Source organism: Pristis pectinata, chromosome 1 (genome assembly GCF_009764475.1).
Source record: "Pristis pectinata isolate sPriPec2 chromosome 1, sPriPec2.1.pri, whole genome shotgun sequence".
Lineage (NCBI taxonomy): Eukaryota > Metazoa > Chordata > Chondrichthyes > Rhinopristiformes > Pristidae > Pristis > Pristis pectinata.
The window spans coordinates 128,966,983-128,990,077 of record NC_067405.1 but is presented as its reverse complement, the minus strand read 5'-3'; the positions used below and the strand labels follow the sequence as shown (position 1 = coordinate 128,990,077).

Here is a 23,095-nt window from a genome sequence, read left to right as displayed (position 1 = left end):
AGTGGTCATGCATTAAATACTCCACAATGTAGCAGCAATTCAGGTCTTCATCGGAAGCTATGGAGCAGTAGGTAAAGGAAGTAGAGGAAAAGAGGAGGTGAAGTTGGGAATCCACTTTTGACCAGGCAATAATGCAATGTTCCATTAAATCTGATTTAATTTTCATTCAGTGAAGCCTCAGTTCATCATTCTGCTACAGTCTCAATCTTTCTTCTCTCTGTTGCTGATCATAACAGTGTCTGCTTGACCCCAATGGCCAAGTAAAAGCCAACACCAAATCATCATTCCAAACAGTAAGGAATATCCTAACGATAAGGAATTTCCATGACAAAACTATTGAAATATCATTGTGCATTTTCTTAACTTTCCATGTGCCTTTTGCCTGTCTTAATGGTCCTACTCTGTGCTGTCTAGTGGAAGGGTGAAGGGAGGAGATGGCAAATAGATTCATGGGACTTGACTTAAACAGCTTTACCTCCCCTTGAGTGGCAGCAGTCTGAGTGAGAGACTGATAGTTATTTACAAGAGGGCATACTTGTGAGCCTTGAGGGAGGTACATGATGAGAAGGAGCATTAAGAATGAACATATCATGAACTTAAGTGATCTATATATTGCTGAGGGCCATGGATTCTGTGATGGACATGGCTATCACTCTCTCCAGCAGTGCGGTGAGACCCTGGAGCCCGTAGGCCCTGTTGGTTTGCAGCTGTTGATGCTGATGTTATGATGTCCAAAATAGAACAAAGTATATCAGTGGGTGTCCTGTCATGCGCTTGGGTAATGTGCTGCCATGGTTCAATGTAGAAGCTGTGAAAAGTGGATGTGAGATTTTTTGTAGGTGTAAGTGTATGAGGGTCTGGTGTGGTTTAGGATTGTTGAGTCTGAGCCCTGATTGATTGTCTTGTTAACTGTGTGATAGGGCTTGATGCTGGAGCTGGAAAATGAATTTGTTGAATTTGGCCACACTTACAGTCAGTGAACTTTTTCCTGCAGTTCATCCATGTCCTTGTGGCTGAATTGCTGCAATGGTTTCAACATCTATTTCCACCCCCCACCCACCCCAACCTCTTCAGCATGTGCCTGGAGGACATTTTAACCCCCTGTGGAGAAGTGGCCTCTTTTCTCCTCTCTACTTAAGGCCCCCAGGGTCTCGTTAGAAAGTCTGTGTTCCTGCTTCCATCCAGATTCAGCCATTGGTTCCAACAACTTCTGAAGATCAGTGAATGCTTCCCATCATTGGATCCATCACTGGATCCACAACACTCCCCCTTTAAGAGACAAACACTGGTTTTAATCAGTGCTAACTAACTTCATCTCATGCCTGCTGCTGCTCACAGCTCTCGTGATCTGGGTATGATCCTAACCTCGGGTACTATGTGTGGGGAGCTTGTACATTCTCTTTGTGACTATGTGGAGACTGTTGAGGTAACTTCTCCACGTGGTAAGGACGTGCTCTAGACACATACTTAAGAGGCTGTGTGAGGGAATAAATGTTGCGGTCTGTGCGGTCACAGGACATGGATGTAGTGCAGAAAATGTTCAGTATGTGCTTCTGTTTCCTCCTGCATCCCAATAGCATACTAGTACGTTAATTGGCTACCGTAAACTGCCACTAGTGTAGGTAGGTGCCATAAAGAATCAGAGGGAAGTGAATGGGTACTTGCGAGAGTAAATTACAGGGGAAATAAAGTGAAGGGGAATGGGATTAATGTGCTTGCTCTGCTGGGAGCTGGCATCAAAAGTCCTCTTTCCATGTCATTAAAAGTAAGTCGGGGCTTGTCAGAATGTGGTAGAACCTAAAACAATGGACTTCATGCTAATTGGTTGTCAAACTCGTAGTTAGGAGATCACAGAACAAATTTTCTGGGTATCCCTCTTTTGATCAAACAGGGTGATTTAATTGTGCATTGTGATTCCAGAGGCTATTTTTCAATCCTGTCCATTTCTGCCCTGTCTTTGCTTTGCCTGAAATGAGTATTATACTGCACAATAGAGCAACTCCTTTGGGCGGGCTACCGGTCGAGACGGATCAGCTGAGCTAAAGACCAATTAAATCAGGACTTTGACCTCCAATTAACACAGCCACAGCTCTAAATTTGGTAACAAAATCCTAATGGTAAGGAATAGAATAGTCATTAAAAAAAAACAAACTGGCATAGGAGCATTCATACTGAAACTGCTCAAGATCCATTTCCTCTTTGGGCAAATAGTAAAGTGATTTGTTGCAGACATTCTTGCATGGTTATTGCACAGCAAAGACATCTCACCCTTGCATGTATGAGGATTTTGCTGTATTGTGCTTATGGAACAAAACATTTGCTGTTGTACATTATAAGAAAAGCCCCGATTTACTGTCAGTGCTTCGTAATTTGAATTAAGAATTGGATCTTGATTTGGGACAGACTGATTGTATTTAAGTGAGCTTAGCTTTGCCTTTATGAAAAATTACCTTTGCATTAAGAAGAAGCAGTGTAGGTGGGAATATCTCTGTTTAAGCTATATTGGTAAAACTAAATCAGACCTTTCTAATGAAGGTTTACCAAACTTTACAGGGAAAGCAGTACAGAAAGCACAATAAAACCTTACTCATTACTGCCAAAATGAATCTAATGCATCCACACTTCAGTTAAAGCATTGATGTTCAGAATAAACTTGATCTCCAGTCGACTTTTGGTAATCAGTAATAATCTCTGCATGGAGACACACAAGACGGCAGATGCCGGAATCTGGAGCAACACACAAGGTGCTGGAGGAACTCAGCAGGTCAGGCAGCATCTGTGGAGAGAATCTCTGCATGATTCGCATGAGTCTGTAGCAGCAGTTGTTATTGAATGTACCCAAGCTTGGAGCTGAACTTAAACCAGCAATCATTTCAAACAAATTTGGCACAGCTTTGTGGGCCAAAGGGCCTAAATTGTACTGTAGTTTTTCTAAGTTCTAAATTGCCTGTGAAGTTCACTTTCCTTTGTTTTCACTGAGCAACACCAGATGATTCTGACATTCCTCATCAGAATTTAGATGATTACCATGCCAGATGTGATCATTCATGGTCCAAACACTTCCTTTTGGTCTTGTTCTTGAGCCATTGTGTTTGTTTAATGTTAACCGGTACTGAAGCTCCAATGGCTCCGATCTTGCTTGTATTTCCAGCAGTTACAAGGACATGGATGTAGCATCTCAGCCTGGCTTTATATTGAAATAAAAAGGGTAAAACAGAACCATTTAGAGTGTGGTGCAGAGGCCCCAATAATTAAAGAAATTTTATCATCCATTCTTTAAAGGGAAGCTCCTGGTGAAGGGGGTACGTGCAATATAAAAGACTCCTGCTGCCAGCTATTCTTGAGGATTAGTATAACTGCTTTACTGTTGTGTGAAGTTCATTTTACGTTGAACTAAGTAATAACCCAACATCACGCCAGTCTTTTGGCATGCCAAGTTTCCATAAGGTACAATTAGCATGCAGTTCTTTCCAGTTTTGTTGCTCAAAGCTGAGCTTGCTCAGTTTTGGAGCAGCTGGAAAGGAGGGGGGGAATCCATTGCTTTCCCATTTCCAGTGTGTTAAAGTGACCCTGCAGAATGAAATGCCTGTAAGCACACAGGAGGTGTACTTTGATTCTGACTGAGAAAACCTCCCATGCTCATGTGATGTTTGGTTTCAGCTCCTTCACGCAGTAATTTGTCTCCTATAAGGAAGTTAAAACCTCTGAACTTCCGGAGATACCAAAGTAAATAGCTTACATTCGTACTGAACTTCCTGTGCAACGTTATAACAGTAAACATTACGAGATATATTGCTTCACATGTGCAGGGTGTGCAAATGCTTCCTATAGGTTGGTACCAGACTGATGTATAATTCCACTGGTGGCATTTATCCTCTTCTACATCCATCTTTTGAGAGTGGGTGTTAGCAGGCTGTTCGCCTGTGTAGTGCATTGTTACAAAGCCAGATCCCATTTCACACAGACATGTGCATGTGCAATAAGGATTGAAGTGCTTCATTGTTTAACACGTTCCCTCATCGCTACAACCTCAGAGCCACACAGCTGAAACCAGGACAATCCAGATGGGGCAGGAATCTAACCAGGAGCCCTTTGGGACTATAACCATGGAAGAATTCTTTAGTTTGAGATTCTGCAGCAACAAGAATCTCGATTTTGTCCAATACTGCAAGCAGCATGGATCTATCGGCATCATTAACTTGGATTTTACTGGTACAAGCGAGAGATATCAAAAGGAACCCCCAGCATTTACCAATTTAAATGGAATTGGGTCCTGGACCTTTCACATTCATAACCTAACGCAAAGGTCCCAGAGTTGTACAGCAAGGAAACAGGCCCTTTGGCCCAACTCATCCATACCAGCCAAGGTGCCTTCTTGAGCTATTCCCATTTACCTGCATTTGGCCCATATCTCTTGAAACCTTTCCTACCCATGAACCAGATAAGATGTCATTTAAACATTGTAATTTTACCCACCTGTGCCACTTCCTCTGGCAGTTTGTTCCATATAACCATCACCTCCATGTGGGAAAAACCTGCCTCTCAGGTCCCTTTTAAATTTTTCCCCTCTCACCTTAGACCTATGCCCTCTAGTTTTACACTCCCCTACCTTTGGAAAAAGACTGTGACCATTCATCTTATCTATGCCCCTCATGATTTTATACGTACTCTATAAGGTCATCTCCTCAACCTCCTTTACTCCAAGGAAAACAGTCCCAACCTATTCAGTCGCTCCTTATAATTCAAGCCCTGCAGTCCTGGCAACACACTTGTGAATCTTTTCTGCATCCTCTCTAGTTTAAACACATGCTTCCTATAGTATGGCAACCAGAACTGCACACAATATTCCAGATGCAATCTCACCAATGTCTTGTGCAGCTTTAACATAACATCCTATCTCTTGTACTCAGTGGCCCATCTGATCAAGACAAGCATTCCAAATGCTTTTTTCACCACCTTGTCTACCTGTAACTTTAATGGTACTTGTCTAACTTTAATGGTAGCACGTACTTGTACCCCTAGGTCTCTCTGTTCTACAATGCTTGCCAGGGCCCTGTCATTCGTTGTGTATGTCCAGCCTTGGTTTAACTTTCCAAAATGCATCACTTCACACTTGTTTGCGTTAAATTCCATCTGCCATTCCTAATATCCACTTTCCCAGTTGATCTAGATCCAGTTGTAACCTTAGACAATCTTCTTCACTGTCCACCGCACCACCAATTTTGGTGTCATCTGGAAACTTGCTAATCACTCCACTTACATTCTTATCCAGATAGTTAATATAATTCACCCTGAACTTCCTGGTAGATTAAGGACACTGAAACTATCTATTTGTTCGACCACTATAAATCACATCATGTCCAGTAACAGCTTGTTGTTGCAAAGATTCCGTAACATTAACTCAGTGGAATTGGCTCTCAGATCCTGCACCAAATTAGATCTGACTGTGGATTTAAGACCCAGTTGGCAATTTTAAAGCAGTAGAATAAGAAGGCAATGTATATGGCAAATTCCCTTTCCCATGTACCTATCTAAGAATCTCTTAAATGTCCCTGTTGTATCAGCCTCTACCACCACACCTGACAGTGCGTTCCAGGCACCCACCACTCTGTGTTTAAACTAAAATCAAACTACCTCTGACATCTCCCCTAAACTTTCCTCCTCTGACCTTAAACTGATATCCTCAGGTATTGACTGTTGTCTTCTCAGCATCTACCTGCTGAGTACTTCTTCCTTGACCAAGGCTGTAAATGGGAGAACTGTTAGAATCCTCGGAGTTCTTCTACTTTTTTAACATGGCCTCTGCCTCTCTGTAGTGGTTGTTCTTTTCTTCCTCTACCTAGACAGTCATTGGGATCAAGGATGGCTTGTTCCATTGCAGATCTATGGGTTCTAAGGTGACTGATGAGGCCAATGTGCTACATGGACTCTTCCACACATAGGATGTGTGGTTGAGCAGTTTAAATGATGGAAATTTATGTGCTCCTTCGACCATTTGCACTGGGCTTGTGTGTGGTCCTGCTATATGGACTTGAAGTTCTTGGTGCTATTCTGAATGCTCCTTCTGCACTTTGAGTGGTTATGGGCCAGGGATTCTCAGAGGGCAGTAGGATGTTGCATTTCTTCAAGGAGCATTTGAGAACATCCTTGAAACCTTCCCTACGAAAATTGCATCCGTTTCGGGAGTGTGGTGTCAGCAATGCGAATGGTGTCCAATAGACCCTCAGAACTGGGGATGTTGGCCCGGGAGAGGGTTCACAGTGGATTTGAAAGATTTTGGAGACAGCATTGGCAGTTCATTTCCACTGCTGTAGATATTTCAGGCTGCAGAAACACATAGGAGGGCAGGGATCATTGCTGCCCAGTAGACCATGAGTGTTGTGCCAGCTTTGAGCCCCAGAACTTCAAACACCCCTTTCCTGAGTCTCTGAGGAATTTCATCATCATGCCTGCCTTTACTGAGAGGTAGCTGCTGAGATATGGGAGGTGGTCCACATTTTCTAGCGTCTCATCATAAACCTTCACTGTCTGCAGACAGTGCTGTAGATTGGGAAAGTTGGTAGAGGACCTTTGTCTTGTGGATGTTGAGGGTAAGGCCCATTCTCTTGTGTGCTTCAGTGAACAAGTCAATGGGTTTAGAGGGATATGGGCCAAGAGCGGGCAAATGGGACTGGCTCAGGTAGACAACTTGGTCAGCATGGATGAGTTGGGCCAAAGGGACTATTTCTGTGCTGTATAACTCCATGACTCTATGATGACTTGGAACTCTGCCTCCAAACATCTGCAAGCACAAGCATTATCTTTATTTTGTAACATGACTACTGTCATTGGGATGATCATGCTTCTTGAGTGTAGTCACCTTAGACTGAACCTGTAGAATACCACTCCGCCTGCAGGAATCATGAAGCAAAGGTAAAATGGAGATAAATTTCTGTGGGAAGTTGAATTGAGGAGGGTGTTCCTGCTGACTGACAGAGTCAAAGGCTTCAGTGAGGTAGAGAAAGACCATGGATTGTGGTTGGTACTGTTGTTTCTTGGAGTTGACACACTATGAAGATCATGTCCACTGTGCATCCCAATGGACAGAATTCACACTGTGTTTCAGGGAGTGGCTCCACAGGTATTGGGAGGACACAGTTCAGGAGGACGTAGCAATGACTTGCCCTAGGGTGGACAGCAGGGATACTTCTTTCTAGTTACTGCCGGCCGATTTGTCTCCTTTATTGAAGATGGTCATGATTACGTCATCTCTCTGGGCCCCTGTTATGTCCCCCACAATCCATCTATGGGCAGTGAGATTGTGGGTTCATGACTCAAGCTTCTCACTGCTGAGTTTTATCAGGGATACAGTCTGCTCTTGGTCATTTTTTTGATTGGCAAAGTTGGACAATAAGTTTTTGTGGGATGGATTCAAGTATGTTCATAGAACATAGAACAGTACAGCACAGTACGGGCCCTTTGGCCCACGATGTTGTGCCTACCTATATAAACACCTACTCCCTGATGAATCTAACTCTTCTCTCCTACACAGCCCATAACCCTCCATTTTATTTACTTTTACTTACTTCCATGTTCATATCAGAAACAGAATCGTGGTTGAAGAAGTCTTTGGTGTGTACCTTCCAGCAAATGTTGATTGCCTCTCTGCCCTTAAGTTAACCTCTATTGTCAGCTATCAGTGGAGTGGGGCCAGAACTAGCCTTGATGGCACTGAAGAATCTATGCAAATAATGTCTGTCATCAACTTGCTGAGCATCCACTCCTCTCTCCACCCACCATCCGTTATTTAGATAATAGGTTTTCTGCTGGACCTCAGCCTTTAGATATTTATGAGGTTGTTTTTTTTCTTTTGACGTATGGTAGAGCTTGCAATCCACAAATGCCTTACAATTTCAGTGAATTAGCTCCTTGGGCAATCTTCTCACCAAAGATATGTTCTGCTTCTTGGTGGACAAACCAAGATTCTCTTCACAGTTGTTAATTACGGTGGAGTTCAGGGCAGCCTATACACTGTGGACACTCAGCAATTCCTGAGTATTGGAAGTCAATCGTCTGTGAAGGACTGTGTGAGAAGAGTAATTTTGTGGGGCCCTTGAGAGTTTGGATATTTTTTGTACAGTAACATTTCTGTTGATGCTGTGTTAGGGCCAGGGTAATGGAGATAATAGATTGGATTCATGCTGTAATCAACAGTACCTACCCTGGCACAGGTGATGTGGATATCCATGTGGTCCCTCACTTAAATGATGATATAATCTGGAGGTTCCAGTGTCTGGAATGGAGTGTTGCCATGAGGTCTTGAGCTAACTCCAATTATATCAAGTTCTATAATGTGCATCTAGATAGCGATGTTCACCTGCTTCTGCACTGGCAGCGAGAATAGGACAAGAGCTTGGCTGGTAGCAATGTCAGGTGAGTGCTTGGATCCTGGTGAGTTACTGGGCCAGGTGTGCAGACACAGCATATTGGGGAATAGTCCAGATATGTGGCTAGATCATGGTCAAGCATGGAGCCAGATGTGCAGTCAGAATATGATGGGGAAAGGGCCAGGTGTGTGGCTGGGCCAGATGTGCAGTCAGAATGTGTTGGGGAATGGGCCAGATGTGTGGCTGGACCATGGTCAGGCATGGAGCCAGATGTGCAATCAGAATGTGATGGGGAATAGGCCAGATGGGTGGCTGGACCATGGTCAGGCATGGGGCCAGATGTGCAGTCAGAATGTGTTGAGGAATGGGCCAGATGTGTGGCTGAACTAGATGTGCAGTCAGAATGTGTTGGGGAATGGGCCAGATGTGTGGCTGGACCATGGTCAGGCATGGAGCCAGATGTGCAGTCAGAATGTGACGGGGGATGGGTCAGATGTGAGAGCATGGTGAAGGACAGGTATGTGATGGAATCATAGTGAGGAATGGGGCCATTTGTGTGGCTGAATCACGGTCAGAAAAGGAGGCAGGTGTGAAGACAGAATGGTGGGACTGGGCCAGATGTGTGGCTTGGGCAAAATCAGGATTGGGACCGGGTACGCAGACAGTATGCAGGCCAGCAATTTTATATTATCCATAATTGATAACTTCAAGCAGCACTTGATGGGATGGGCTGGTGAATTACTTGTGGTATTGTTTATAACAACCTCTGTGTTCTGGAAGAGATGAAAAGAACGTATTCTGCTTTCTTTTATCCCTCTTCTTATTTTTAGTCTATTTTTCATTTGTATGTTTTAGGCTTATTCTTATTTGTCTGCCTGAATACACATCGCAAATACAGTCCTCACAGGAAATTTCATAAAAACAACCACGCCTGAAAATCAAAATGAAGTCAATACCTGCTGAACTCTGATGCTACACTAATGTAGCTCGTTTGTGTTTACAAACAAAGTGTTTCTGGTGGATTAGCTGGAGTCCAGCAAAGTTCTACAGTAAAAGCAGGGAACGCTAAAAACATCCAACAGGTCAGGCAGCATCTGTGGAGAGGGAAACAGGGCTACGTTTCAAGTCAATGAACTTTTGTCAGAACACCTGACGAAAGTTTATCGGCTTGAAACACTGACCTGTTTTTCTCTCTCCACAGATGCTGCCTGACCTGCTGAATATTTCCAGTGCTCTGTGTTTTCATTTCACTTCTCCAACATATGCAACTTCTTGCTTTTTGAAAGTGCTGCAGTTACTGACCAACGGTGGAGCTGTGCTAGTAATTCAAAACAGCTTAATTCAAGTTAATCTGATTTCCTGTCTATAACTGTCAGTGTGAATGTTGGAAATGTAATTCATTTTGCCTGGGAAGTTTTTGGTGCAGTTATTATCTAAAATGTACATTTTTTGTTAATGGAAGCAAGCATAATTGTATCAGAGGAGAAATACTGATAAGTGCAGGAAGGAAAAAACAATCTCATGGAGATTACTTTGACTTTGACACTCAGTTTGACACCCTTTTATATATTGTAATTGGAAAAAGGAATATTTTAGAAAAATGGAGCTACCTCGTGAAGGTAGGAAGAAAAATCAATTCAGTAATACACTAAAAACTGGTTGGAAAAGAAGGAAATGGAGTGTAAGAGCTAAGGGCAATTTCTTGATGTGATTGGAAATGGGTAACCATATTCCATAGAGTTCCACTATGTTTTTATGTTGTAATTTTCTACTTAATTTTCATATATTTCCATTATTTGTCATTGTCACATTTATTACAACATAGAAGGAAACCATTTGGCCCACTGACTCAATGCTAGATCTCAGGGCATTCCCATCAGTCCTATTTTTTCCCTATTAGTTTCTTTGTTACCCATTTTTCCTCCTATGCCCATTAACTCCTAGTTGACTCTGCTACCACCCACCTTCACTCAGGGCAATTTACAGTAGCCTTTTAACCTCCCAGCATATTTCTGAAAAGTGGGAGGAAACCCGAGCACTCGGGGAAAACCCAGGCAGTCACAGGGAGAATGTGCAAGCTCCACAAAGACCGCACCCGCAGTCAGTATCAAACCCAGGTTGCTGGAGCTGAGTGGCAGTAACACTACCTGTTGCACCTCTCTGCTGCTTCCCTGCCCCCAAAAATTGATGTGATAATATAATCATGGGGTTATCACCAGTCTAAAGTTAACTATGTGAACTTTCTCTGAGAATATAAACCTAACTTAAGTTAACTCTCCATTTTCTATTATGAGATCTTAACTCCTTCTCTCGTCTTTAGCTTTTTCAGTGATACAAATGTATTTGAAAGGAAAATGATAAAAAAAATAACAATCTCAATATTAGTTGTGTGGCTTTCATATCAGTTAGCTTTGATCTTAATTGATGTAAATGACCCAGTGAATTAAAATTGAAATTAATGGAATGGAAATGATGAGAGGTCTTTAACATGGCCAAGTAATAATGTCCTTTTTATAGAAAAAGTCAAAACCATCCCCCTTCACTATATATTAAAAAAAACTGATTGAAAAGGAAACAAAAGCAGATATGCTGGAAGAATTCAGCCAGTCAACCTGCATGTGTGGAAAGAAAAAAACAGTTAACATTTCAGGTTGAAGACCCTTCATCAGAGCTGAGAAAGAGAGAAAGCAAGTTAGTCTAAGTAACAGGGAAGATGGGTGTGGGCAATGGGCAGAGCAGATGGAATGTCAGTAATAAGTTGAAATGATGGACGGCCATTGAATGGACAAGTAAAATCATCTGTCTGTGTAATGTGTTGGATTATAAATCAACTCCCGGCTTCATGCAGGCAACAGCATTCATTCAATAAGGCTTACACAAAACACATTCAAACAGATTGTTCCAAATTATAGCGTGAAAAAAAAGATTTCATTTGTTTAACGTTCTTATTTGTTTATTAACCTACTTATTATCCCCCAACCAAAAAATACAAATTTACCATCTCTGTTACATTTGTTTTTATACTTTACGATGTGTCGACTCTTAGAGCACAGAAACAGGCCCTTCAGGCCATCATGCCCAATCCCGACCTTTTTGCCCATCTATACTAATCCCATTTCTTCACATTAGGACTATATCCTTTTGTACCTTGTTTAATTATGTGTCTGTCTAAATGCCTCTTAAACATAATGTTTGTATCTGATACCACCCCTCCTCTGGCAGAGCATTCGAGATATCAGCCACTTTCTGTATAAAAAAAGCTTACTCCTCAAGTCACCTTTAAAACTCCTACCTCTCACCTTAAACCTATGCTGTCGTGTTTCTGATCCTCCTTCCAAGGGAAAAAGCTTCTCTCTACCCTATCCATGTTTCTTATAATCTAATGTACTTCTATCACATCACCCCTCAGCCTCCTTTGCTCCAGGGACAACAAGCCCAGTTTATTCAATCTCTCCCCATAACTGTCCTTCAACCCAGGCAACATTTTGTTGAATCTCCTGTCCAGTACAATTACATCCTCCCTATAGTGCGGTGACCAGAAATGCACTCAATACTCCAAGTACGGTCTAACCACTGCTTTGTAAAGTTGCAACATAACGTCCCTACTTTTTTATTTCTGTGCCCCAATCTATGAAGGCGAGCATGCCACATGCTGCCTTCAACCCCTTATCAGCCTATGTGGCCATTTTCAGGGAACTATGGACTTGAACCCCAAGGTCCCTCTGTTCATCAACTGCCCTACCATTTACTGTATATGCCCTACCCATATTTGACTACCCAAGATGCACCACCTCTCACTTGTCAGAATTAAATTCCATCTGCCAACACTCCGCCCAACTTTCCATCTGATCCATATTCTGCTATAGTCTTGGACAACCTTCCTGGCTATCCAGACCACCAACAACTTCCATGTCATCTGTAAACTTACTAATTGTACATCATGCATTCACATCCAGATTGGGTACATGAAGCAGCACCTTGTTTTAATTTATTAAAAGCATGAAGATTTGCTGTTGTAATATTGACATTGTTATTCTTCTTGTGAATAACCTCAGATAACCCAATTTATGTTTGTCACTCCAGTCAGTGGTTTAATGACATCCCATTACTCTTATGACATTTAAATTGTGATTATATTAAAAACATCAGTTTTGAATATTCAGAGCAGAAATTCTATTAGAAGTACATTAATAGTGGCTGCATCTAGTTTTTGTTTTATGGATTATCTATCCTGCACTTAATAAGATTTTACTTTGGTTTATATTTAGACTCTAGCAAAGAAATAAGAAAGTGGGACTGTACCGACATAAGTTTAAAGCCAGACATTTCATCATTGTTTTGGGACTTGTAATAACTTCAGTGGTATAGGAAATACTTTTAGTATCAAGACAGGTGCAAATATTAACAGAAAAAAAAGCATCAGATAAAATTGTCTCTTACCTTGCATCTACAGGACATGTAATAAGCTTACTTCATGAGCTATACTTCTGCCACTTATAGAAAACCCAAGTCTATAATGGTGGATAATGCATGTGTAATTGTAATTAAAACTTTCAATACCAATGTGGTTGATAGTTAAAAGGAGGACAGAGGTATCAGTGAATGTGAATTATGTGTTCATATACTTTGGAAGTTAACTGTAGTCAGGTCAATATCTCTTTTTGAGACAGTTGATTTTGTGACATTCTAATGGAAACTCCAGATTATTTTTGCAAGAATTACATTCAGTGGCACCTCATAATCAGCTTGTCCTAGAAAGCTGAGGAGGCTAATGAGATAGCACTAGAGTGATACAGTTCGGACTTGACTATGTAGTACCTAGGGATGAAGTGAGGAAAACTCCTATCTGAGCAACTTAATAGAGAAGTAGTGCTGACCTTGTGCATCTCTCTCTGAAAACCACAATCCAGATTGCCATGCTAATGGACATCATCATCACGTTCACAGAGAAAGGAACTTGACTATCTTTCTGCTGCAGTTGTATTGCTAACATTTTAACCAATTGTACTGATTGCAATGTCCGCTTTCTTGCTGGTGTGCTGTACCGGCCCGTATCAGCTTGCTTTCACCTAAGCTCACCATTCCTTTCAAATATTATGATGTTTTCAGCACTTTGGCTAGCACTGGGGACATGAGCACTGTCACCCAGTTTGCTAATTTATTCAAAAGGACATGCATGTCACAGGCTTTGCAAATGAGCAAAAGCTGTGTGACAAGGCTGTTCAATTCAAATCCGCCACTTCATTCCTTGGGATACAAAAGATGATTGTACATGCCCCTTCCCATAATTCTGCAGCATACATGGACACAGTGGTAAGGCTGGGAGCTGGTGTTCAATGGAGTTTGACAAGATTTTGTAGTGTGTGCCCTGCTGCTCATATATTCGGTAGCAACAGTTGTTAATGACATTAAGTGCAAGGAGATGTCCATAAATGAATGGTGCTGACTGACACGTTCCAAGGTACAGGAGTACGTGCTGAGCGACGCACTGAAACTTCGTGCAGCCACTGCAAAGGCTCTGTTGGGAAGAATAATAGTCCAGGGTCCTGACGTCACTGGACACTAAGGGGCTGGGTCTTTTATAACAACCTCCCAAATACTTAATAACTGTATTATCTAACGAGGAAACGTGAGTGGCATTGCTGCTTTGTGAGGGACTGTATTGAATTGCTGATACTACGAATGTACATAATGACATGTCCTGTTGTTGGTGACACTGAAGTGTAGCCAGATGGTGAACAGAGGAGATGATAGATATGCACCTGTTTATGGAGGCAAATAAGATCCAGGGTTTTGAGAAAGAATATAGAGAAAACCAATTCCAAAGGGGGAAGAATCTCATTTGCTCGCATTAGGCAAGACATAGAAAGATATAGAGCTAATGTGGGCTAATGGGATGAGGGTAGATGGACTAAAGCTGAAGGGCCATTTCTGTGCTGTACAACTCTGACTCTGTAAATGAGTTACAGCAAACAATATTGGTATTGGTATTGGTTTATTATTGTCACTTGTACCAAGGTACAGTGAAAAGCTTGTCTTACAAACCGATCGTACAGGTCAATTCACAGTGAACAATTCCCTTTACAGTCCTAGTGGTAATCATCAGAATGATTATTTTTGTGAGTCAAAATTAGACCTGATTTTAAAGAGTTCTGACTTAAAAATTTAAGAAGTAGTTAAAACCTCTGGAAGTAAATCTATGGCGGCACGGCAGCGTAGCGGTTAGCGCGACACTGTTACAGTGCCAGCGATCAGGGTTCGATTCCCGTCACTGTCTGTAAAGAGTTTGTATGTTCTCCCGTGTCTGTGTGGGTTTCCTCCGGGTGCTGTGGTTTCCTCCCACATTCTAAAGACATACGGGTAGGTTAATATGGAGGATTAAAATGGGTGGCGTGGACTCGTTGGGCCGGAAGGGCCTGTTACCACGCTGTAAATAAAATTTAAAAAATTTAAAATTTAAACAGGGAAAAGGATATATCTCCAATGGGAGTATTCTGTTGACTTTTATGATTTAAAGGAATTTGAATGTCTAGGTCTGGGAGAAAGACTAATGTGGCTAAATGAAAATTATTGTAACAGGAAATAAATATTTCTTCAGAATGAAAAACTACATTAGCAGAGATATAAAAGGAAGAGGGTTTTAATAAGATAATTAATCATTTATTGCAAAGTTTCAAGTCGGTGAGCTGTAACACAACTAATAATGTCTTCTGATAAAGACAAGTTAATTTGGGAAAGTAAGCTATTGTAACTGTGTAGACTGCTGATGAGGCTACATTTGGGATATTGTGGACACAGTTGCTAAGGAATAGGATTGCATTCTTTTTTAGGGGACTTAAACATGGCAGCATTTAGCACTAACATCCAATCAGATTCCTCACAAAAGAAAATTGGCAAAACTCCAGTTCAAAACAGCATTAGTGTGCTTTACACACATAAAGATGTTCTAAAGCAGGACCAATATAATTCCTGACCAGATCTTGCCCAGTTTTATTCCTCTCTTCATTTTGTTGCAAACCATTCAGAGAAGAACTGCATCAGGAAATAACAGGGAATTTGTAATTAGCCTTTAAAGTAGTTGGAGCAGGGATTCATTCACATATTATATTCCAGAAAGGTATCTCGGAACAACAGGACCTGGGAGATTTTATGACCACTCCTAGGTGATTGTACCATGTTGGATTGTAGTTTACAGAGGATCTTTTAGTTTGCACTGTTGAATTTTATTTTGCAGGCTTCTATAATAATATTTGTTCTGTTTGAGAGTCCCATATATCCCAGTAACCAATATCTACCTTCTCCAGTGGGCTATGGACGCAGAGTGGGGACATCCCTCTGGTAGCTGTGTCCTTCCTCTTGTACCTGCTACTCTCCAGGTTCTGGTCTCCTAGCTACTCTTCCTCTGACACTAGCCACTGTCCTAGGCCTACAAGATTCTTCAGCACGCTGCATACCACAATGAAATCTCTGCATCTGCTCGTACTGCCAAGGACCACCACACTGTTACATGTTGCAGAATCTTGCTTTCAAGAGACCAGTGGTATTTTTCACTTGACTACTGGTCACTGAAAAGTAGGCAGTGTTGTGTGGTTCCCAAAAACTTGGCATTCACCACTTGGAAATTCCTCTTGAGATCCACAGCAAGTTGCATGTTGAGGTGGAGAAAACTTTTTCTGTTTGTAACAAGGTCTGGGTTATTAAGAAAAGAGGAAAGCTGACAGTGCTGACAAATCCCAGTGCCTGATCTGCTACCTGGTTGACCTCTTTGATGGCACAGTGTGCAGGAAATTGGGAGACAAGGAGGAGATTTGCTGCGGCAACTTGGAGAGATCCTGTGCCGAGGAAGTTGAGTCAATGTGAAAGCAATCCAGTCACGAGAGCATGGCTGAAGATGAACACATATATCAGCTTTAGAAAACATAGTTCATTGTCTTTCTGTCTTTCCCCCAGGGTAGAAGTGTAAAATACTAGAGGGCATAGCTTTAAGGTGAGAGGGGGAATGTTTAAATGAGGTGTGCGAACTAATTTTTTTTTACAGGGAATGGTAGGCTCCTGGAACATGCTGCCAAGGTAAGTAGTGGAAGCAGATACAATAGTGGCATTTAAGAAGCGTTTGGACAGGGACACGAGTATGCAGGGAATGGAGGGATATGGATCATGTGCAAATTAATTTACTTTGGCATCATGGTCAGCATAGACGTCATGGACCGAAGGGTCTCTTCCTAGGCTGTACTGTCCTATGTTCTAAAGAATCAAGTAAGAAATGTTGCTTTGATCTAGGTGTAGACTCATGGCTGAAGGTCATGTCTTTGCCTTCTGCCCTAAGATTTCCAAACTGCAATGAGTGGCCAAGTTTTATTCCTAAGGAAGCCTCCAGCAATGGAGTGTTACCACTGCTGTCGCTACTGAGCTGCCTATTGCATGAGTACCTCAGCAGCTAAATGCTGAAGAAGGAACTCCTTGTTAATTAACACATCTTGCTATGTATGGAACATGAAAGAAAAGCTGGCTTTTTCTAGCTCTATTCAAATGGAAAAAGTACACTATCCACATGATGTGTTAAGGTAAAGCAACCTTACCTTCCAGGGTGGAAACCCCTTGCTTAATTTATATTTCTTTTATTTAAGCTCTTATGTGGCAAGTGATGACTTGTGATTTTATTAATACTGCTGCCTTTAGGACTTAAGGACATCAAATGCATCTTCAAAACCATGAAATATCTCAAAAACAAGCTGCTAACTGGTTTGGAAAGTGAGCAAAGCCACTAGACACACTATTCTGCCTACCGTGTACTATGACTGTCTGTTGTGACATGCATAAGCAGGAAGTTCTGAGACCTGTTCCCCTGCAACTCCTCAACTGAGCTCAAATGTTGGATTGAGACACAAGAGACTGCAGATCCTGGAATCTGGAGCAAAAACTGCTGGAGGAACTCAGACATTGGATTCCCCGTAGAGTACGGCAGCTGAGTGCCTGCTTTCGAAGTTTCCCAGCAGTTTCGCACAGAAATCTACTTGCTAAACCCACACCAGATTAGAACAGATATGTGGTCATCAATTCCATTGTTTCAATGAAAGGCGTGGGTGGAAGGGAAAGGTGCAAGTTTCTGATAAGTTATATTTTTGAATTAATTGAGTTAACAATGCTTAAGAATTTATTTTCATGTTGTTATTTATTTTTTTAAATATGTAATTTCCAAAATATTTTTATGTGATTCATTTTTAATAGTTTATGAAAGTATTGTCTGAAACCAGGGGTCAGCCTGTCAGAACCAAGATGAGAAGAAATGCTTCACCCAAAGGCTGGTGAATGTTTGGAATTTTCTACCCAATAGAACTGTGCAGGCTCAGTCTATGCAAAACAGAGATTTTTAGATGTTGAGATAATCAGGGGACATGGGGTCAGTGTAGGAAAGTAGTAGTGAGATGGAAGATAAGGCAAGATCTTATTGAATGGTGGAGCAGGCATGAGGGACTGAAGAGCTTACTCCTGCCAATCATATGTTCACCAACCAGGCCATCCAGAATGCAAGGCTTCACTGAATGTCAGATCATTTCATCAACCAGGTTGGAGCAGGCTTTATGGACCAAGTTGCAGCTAGAAGATATATACCAGCCATGTGTGATCCTAGTGGTTGAATGAACTAGTAGTTGAGGCAAGTACATTAACAACATTCAAAAGACACTTGGACAGGTATAAGGTAAGATATAAGGTATCTTTATTAGTCACATGTACATCGAAACACACAGTGAAATACATCTTTTTGCGTAGAATGTTCTGGGACAGCCCGCAAGTGTCGCCACTCTTCCAGCGCCAACATATCATGCCCACAACTTCCTAACCTGTGCATCTTCGGAATGTGCGAGGAAACCGGAGCATCCGGACGACACCCACGCAGACACAGGGAGAACATACAAACTCCTTACAGACAGTGGCCGGAATCGAACCCAGGTCGCTGGTGCCGTAATAGCATTACGCTAAGGTTTTGAGGGATACAGGCCAAACACAGTCAAATGGGACTAGCTTGTGCAGGTATCTTGGTCTGTGTGGACCAGTTGGGCTGAAGTGCTTGTTTCCCTGCTCTATGATTTTAGTGGGTAAAGCCATTAATAATATCACGGTGAATGTAATGAACACCAGAATTATGAAATAGACTGAAATGTAATCCGTCTGCTCCAATTTGATTTTGAGGTTGTCGACAGGAGTGCTTGACACTGATGTTGCTGCAGTTTCTGGGATTTGTGAGAATTGAGGTGTCAGATCAGTTTATAATAATATTTTATGTTTTTCACTTGCATTAATAAAAGTTTTCAATAATTCAAATGACTTTTAAATAAAATCATTTGGTGAAAGGCTTCTTCTTTGCCTCTTATGAATTTGGCAAGGCTCCGCTTTTTACTTTGTGATTAGTTTTCTAGAGTTTACATTTTAATGTATGCATCCCCAGTTCTATCAGGCAGTACAACCATTTTTTTTGGTATTTTGATTCTAATGCTTGATTAATGGCTTTCAGGAAACATATTTGCAGCAAAATCTCTTGGGCATAGCAAATATTTCACTGTATCCCAAAAGAATAAAGCATATACCACACCAGAACTTCCCATCATATTTATTAGAGTTGGTTCATAAGAGGACTAATATTGCTGCCTTAATTTGATATTTGTGACATATTTTAGGTGACCACTTCATGAATGGATATGCTGGAAAGAAATTGGTTAGATCTACTCTATTTGCTTTAATCTATTGCCTTTTAAAATATGAATTCTATTATTTTATCTGAAATTTTGAAAGCAAATATTATATGGCTTGAGGTAGGGAATAAAATACAAGATATGCATAACCCATAAGCTTATAACAATTAAGTTTAAATTCAGAAAGGCATCATTCTGAAGAAATTTTCATTGGCCAACAATCTTTATTGTAGTTCTGCTGAAGTGTTTCTTTTCTCTCCCGAGCTGATGCATGATCTGTTGAGAATTTCCAGTATTCTGTCTTATTTCAAATTTCCAGAACCTGTTTGTTACCCCTTTGGATGCTTTTTTTATTGGCTCTTTTGTACATTAAAGAGCTTTACCTGCAGTACTAGTTAAGAATCAGAAGAAGAACTACAACTTAACTTCAGCCTTGGACTCCTGCAGGAGTAGACATTGTCAGTGGCTATAAAGTTAGGCAGGTAATCACAGTAATACCTGCAGGAATACAAGGCCTTTAGGTGAACAAATGTTATTGAATTTGAGTCTCAGAATAATATGATATCAATATTTTGAATGTCTGAATATTATATGAAAAATGTCAGAGATGAATAGAAAAGACAAGATCTTCTTCAAAGTACTAAGTTGTGATAAATTATTTTTATAACTTAATAACAATGTTAGGCCAAAACCTTTATCCTGATGCCTGAATTAACATAGTAAGATGATCCTACAACAACATTTTCTCCAAATTGAGTCATGCTTATGGGAAAAATATCTTTGGTGAAAGGTCAAAATATTGAGTTTTTTTACAAAAATAACAGTGGTTTAGAACTTCCAGTCAGTGATTCACATCAGCAAATCTGGGAACTGTTTAAGGCCCTAATGTGATGTCACGTTGCAGTGGCAGGTTTGAGTGAAGAGAAATCAGGGACGGGGCAAAACAACCCCACAAAATAGTTTAAAATAACTTTAGGCTTCTCTCACTGATGTAATCAGCTGTCAAGATCTTTGAACGTTCTGAATGTCTCTGACAGCTGGCTTTATTAATCATGTTCTTTCCATTAAATGTATAGGGAATTGAATTGCTGTTGATTGTTTTAATCTCTTTATTAAACAGGTTAGTAATATTATCAAAAATGCACTAAATGATTCATTCAAACAGATTAAGCTTTACATAACATATTACCTATATTTTCAAGCAACATTAAATGAAGAAGTCTTGAGGGAAAATTCCTTTCATAATTATTTATCTACTATTACTGCTTTACAGCTGTGCTACACACCAATGCCAATCAAATTGTAGTAAAAGTGGCATTAACAGTGCATTCTGCAGAGCCTAATAGTAATCAATTCATGGCCACCTTTTGTAAATTGTGTAAATTGCCTTCAATGGTGAGCTGGGAGAGGGTTGATGCTCATTTTCCACCAGGTTCATTGGAGCACAACTAGTAAATTCAGCACAAAAAAAATTATGCATTTTTTTCTCTTTTATAGTTGTAAAACCAACAGATCATCCCTCATTAAAGCCCTGGTGGACGGACATGGTCATTTTAATTGCAGTTGGTTGTGCAACGCTTGCTTTCCTGGTGGTAGCTGTTATTATCTGCTACAAAGCAATAAAAAGGTAAGCACAAACTTTTCATGTATTGTTGAAAAACTTCTATGTGTTTCCTTGTTGATTATTGTGGATTTTCTTTCTGTATGTTGGCTGCAGAAACAAGGAAGACAACTTGAATGAAAAAAAACAAAATGTAAACATTTTAAACAACAACTACATGGTAAAACTTGATACATCTGCATAGCTTTACAGTTACTCTAATACAGGCAATGTAAAATAGCTTCACAGCCATTTGGGTTACAGAAATTCACCCATACAGAATTCACAAATCACTACTCAAAAATTAAAATTCACAGAAATTTTGTGGGGGGGAGAAAAGTAAATAAACAAAAAATGTATTTTCTTTTGAACTCATTTCTTGATGCATGCACAGATGATACGGCTTTGCATTAAGGAAAATTGCGGTACGGACAGTTTTCTAGGAACGCAACCCCCCCCTCCCCATAACGCGGGGGTCATTTGTATGATCGTGACTGCTTGTAAAAATCTAGAGTAGGAATTTAAACCAAAATCTGTCTGTGTGGTGTGTAAATCAGAAGAGAAAAGCAGTTTATTACATCTTGAACTGCAAAATTCTTGCTGCCTTTATATCCATTCAGAGTTCATTTGTGTATAATGTACTGTATGTGTTATTGAGTTATTCATTGTGGCTAGTCCTAATGGTATGTGTTTATTGGATCTTTATATATTTTGTTGGTTTGAATTTTTTTTTAAAGAAAAAACAACTTAAAACCAATAAAGAACATAATGTCCTGGTTCACTCTTATCCCAACCCACAGTTACTGTGTGATCACTACAGCAGCACTAACCTTTTGCAATCCATATAAATGGAAAGTCTCACTACCGCAGCTGCCCTGTGAATTGGAGAAGCCCTCAAGCAGTGATCAGTCTCGGGTGATGTATTTTGATGTTCCAGCCTAGAACACCCTGATGGCCTTTTGACAGCTAGTGCTCTAATATCTATACTGTTTCGGTATTCCTGTGATAATCTGAGACATTTAAAAACAGTTGAAATAATTAAAACATTTTTTAAAAATGTTAATTTATTTAAAACTCATTTACCTTGCATAAAATAATTAAAATCATTCATATTAATTAAAATGAAGGGAAATAAATGATATTTTCAATCCAGGTTGGTGATCCCATTCAGACGAAAGGGTTGCACCACGTGTCAGCTGAGGAGCCAGATACAAAGAGTATCCAGTCTCACAGGTTAAGATGACTGTACTCTGCCCCTGGAGCCAGTGGAGGAGGGAACAGAAATGCAGGCATCTGACCACCACCATGACCCATACTCCTGAGCTGCAATGTGAGGCTTGGTAGTCAAAAACACATTGAGCTGCAAAGGGGAACCTCTGGGTGGATCTCTTCCAAACAGCCAGCAAAAGGTATCTTGATCTTGCTGGATTTTTGTTGTGTGGTAACCGTGTTGGTAGATGGGTCTATTATGAATCATTTCCAGCACTATCATTGAGCATGTTGGAAAATTAGTGCACCTAACTGAAATATTACCGCATAACATAGGAGGAGGCCATTCAGCTCACTGAGTCTATGCCACCTTTCAGAGCAATCCCACTGCCCCACTTATTTCTCTCTACCCTATTTTCTCTCACATACCCATCAACTTCATCCTGTTCTCTTACCAACCACCTATCAGGTGGTAACTTGCAACCAGTACCTCTTTGGGGTGTGGTAGAAATGTAGAAAACCCACAGTCACAGGGAGAATGTGTAAACTCCACACAGATCAGGATTAAATTTGAGTCACTGGAGCTGTGAGGCAGCAGAACTACCTGGTGTGCTACTGTGCCACTCTGTGTTGAAGGCCAGGAATGGTAGTGTTATATTTATGAATTGTACTTTGAAATGCTAACCTCTGAAAATTACATGCTGGTGCATTGTACTCATTAACTTCAATGGAGTCAATTTCAAATGGCAAAGTTCAGCATGCTAACACTGCTGATGTAGAATGAATTTTAGGCAGCCGAGTACGAAGACAAGGAAGTTATGCTAAGTATGTACAAAACACTTGCTGGTACTTGGTTAGACAACTGTGTTGAGGTTTGAATGCCACACATCAGGAAGGATGTTTAGATTTGGGGAGAGTGCAGAATAGAACAACTGCAGTGGAACTCCGGTTTTGTGACGTGGCTGGAAAAGATGTTTTTTTTCTCTCAATGTCTCTGGAGAGGGACTGAGCTGCATTTGAGGCCTTCTATTGTAATTGGATGGTGTAGGGACTGGAATACATCTTGGTTGATGAGGGTATATTTTAATATGGTCATTTTTTATTGTTTTGTGAAACAAAGCTGTTTTGTAAAAAAAAATGCACAGATTTTTTAAAAAAAAGGAAAAAAAAGTTTTCAAAAGAGATTTTGTAGAGGTATTGAAAATTATGAACACTCTTGATTAAATGAG

General features: G+C 40.7%; 1 protein-coding gene across 3 annotated transcripts in view; it reads left to right on the top strand.

Moving 5' to 3' along the window:
• The window catches only part of prima1 (proline rich membrane anchor 1), a 113,867-nt gene that overhangs the window by 14,150 nt on the left and 76,622 nt on the right, over nucleotides 1-23,095 (top strand). For all 3 annotated transcript variants that reach the window (XR_007956042.1, XM_052012599.1, XM_052012589.1), the window contains exon 3: nucleotides 20,555-20,684. Coding sequence is in view for 2 of the 3 variants with exons in the window: in XM_052012599.1 (XP_051868559.1) it covers nucleotides 20,555-20,684 (130 nt within the window). In the remaining variant the exon portion in view is untranslated. The remainder of the gene's footprint in view (nucleotides 1-20,554; nucleotides 20,685-23,095) is intronic.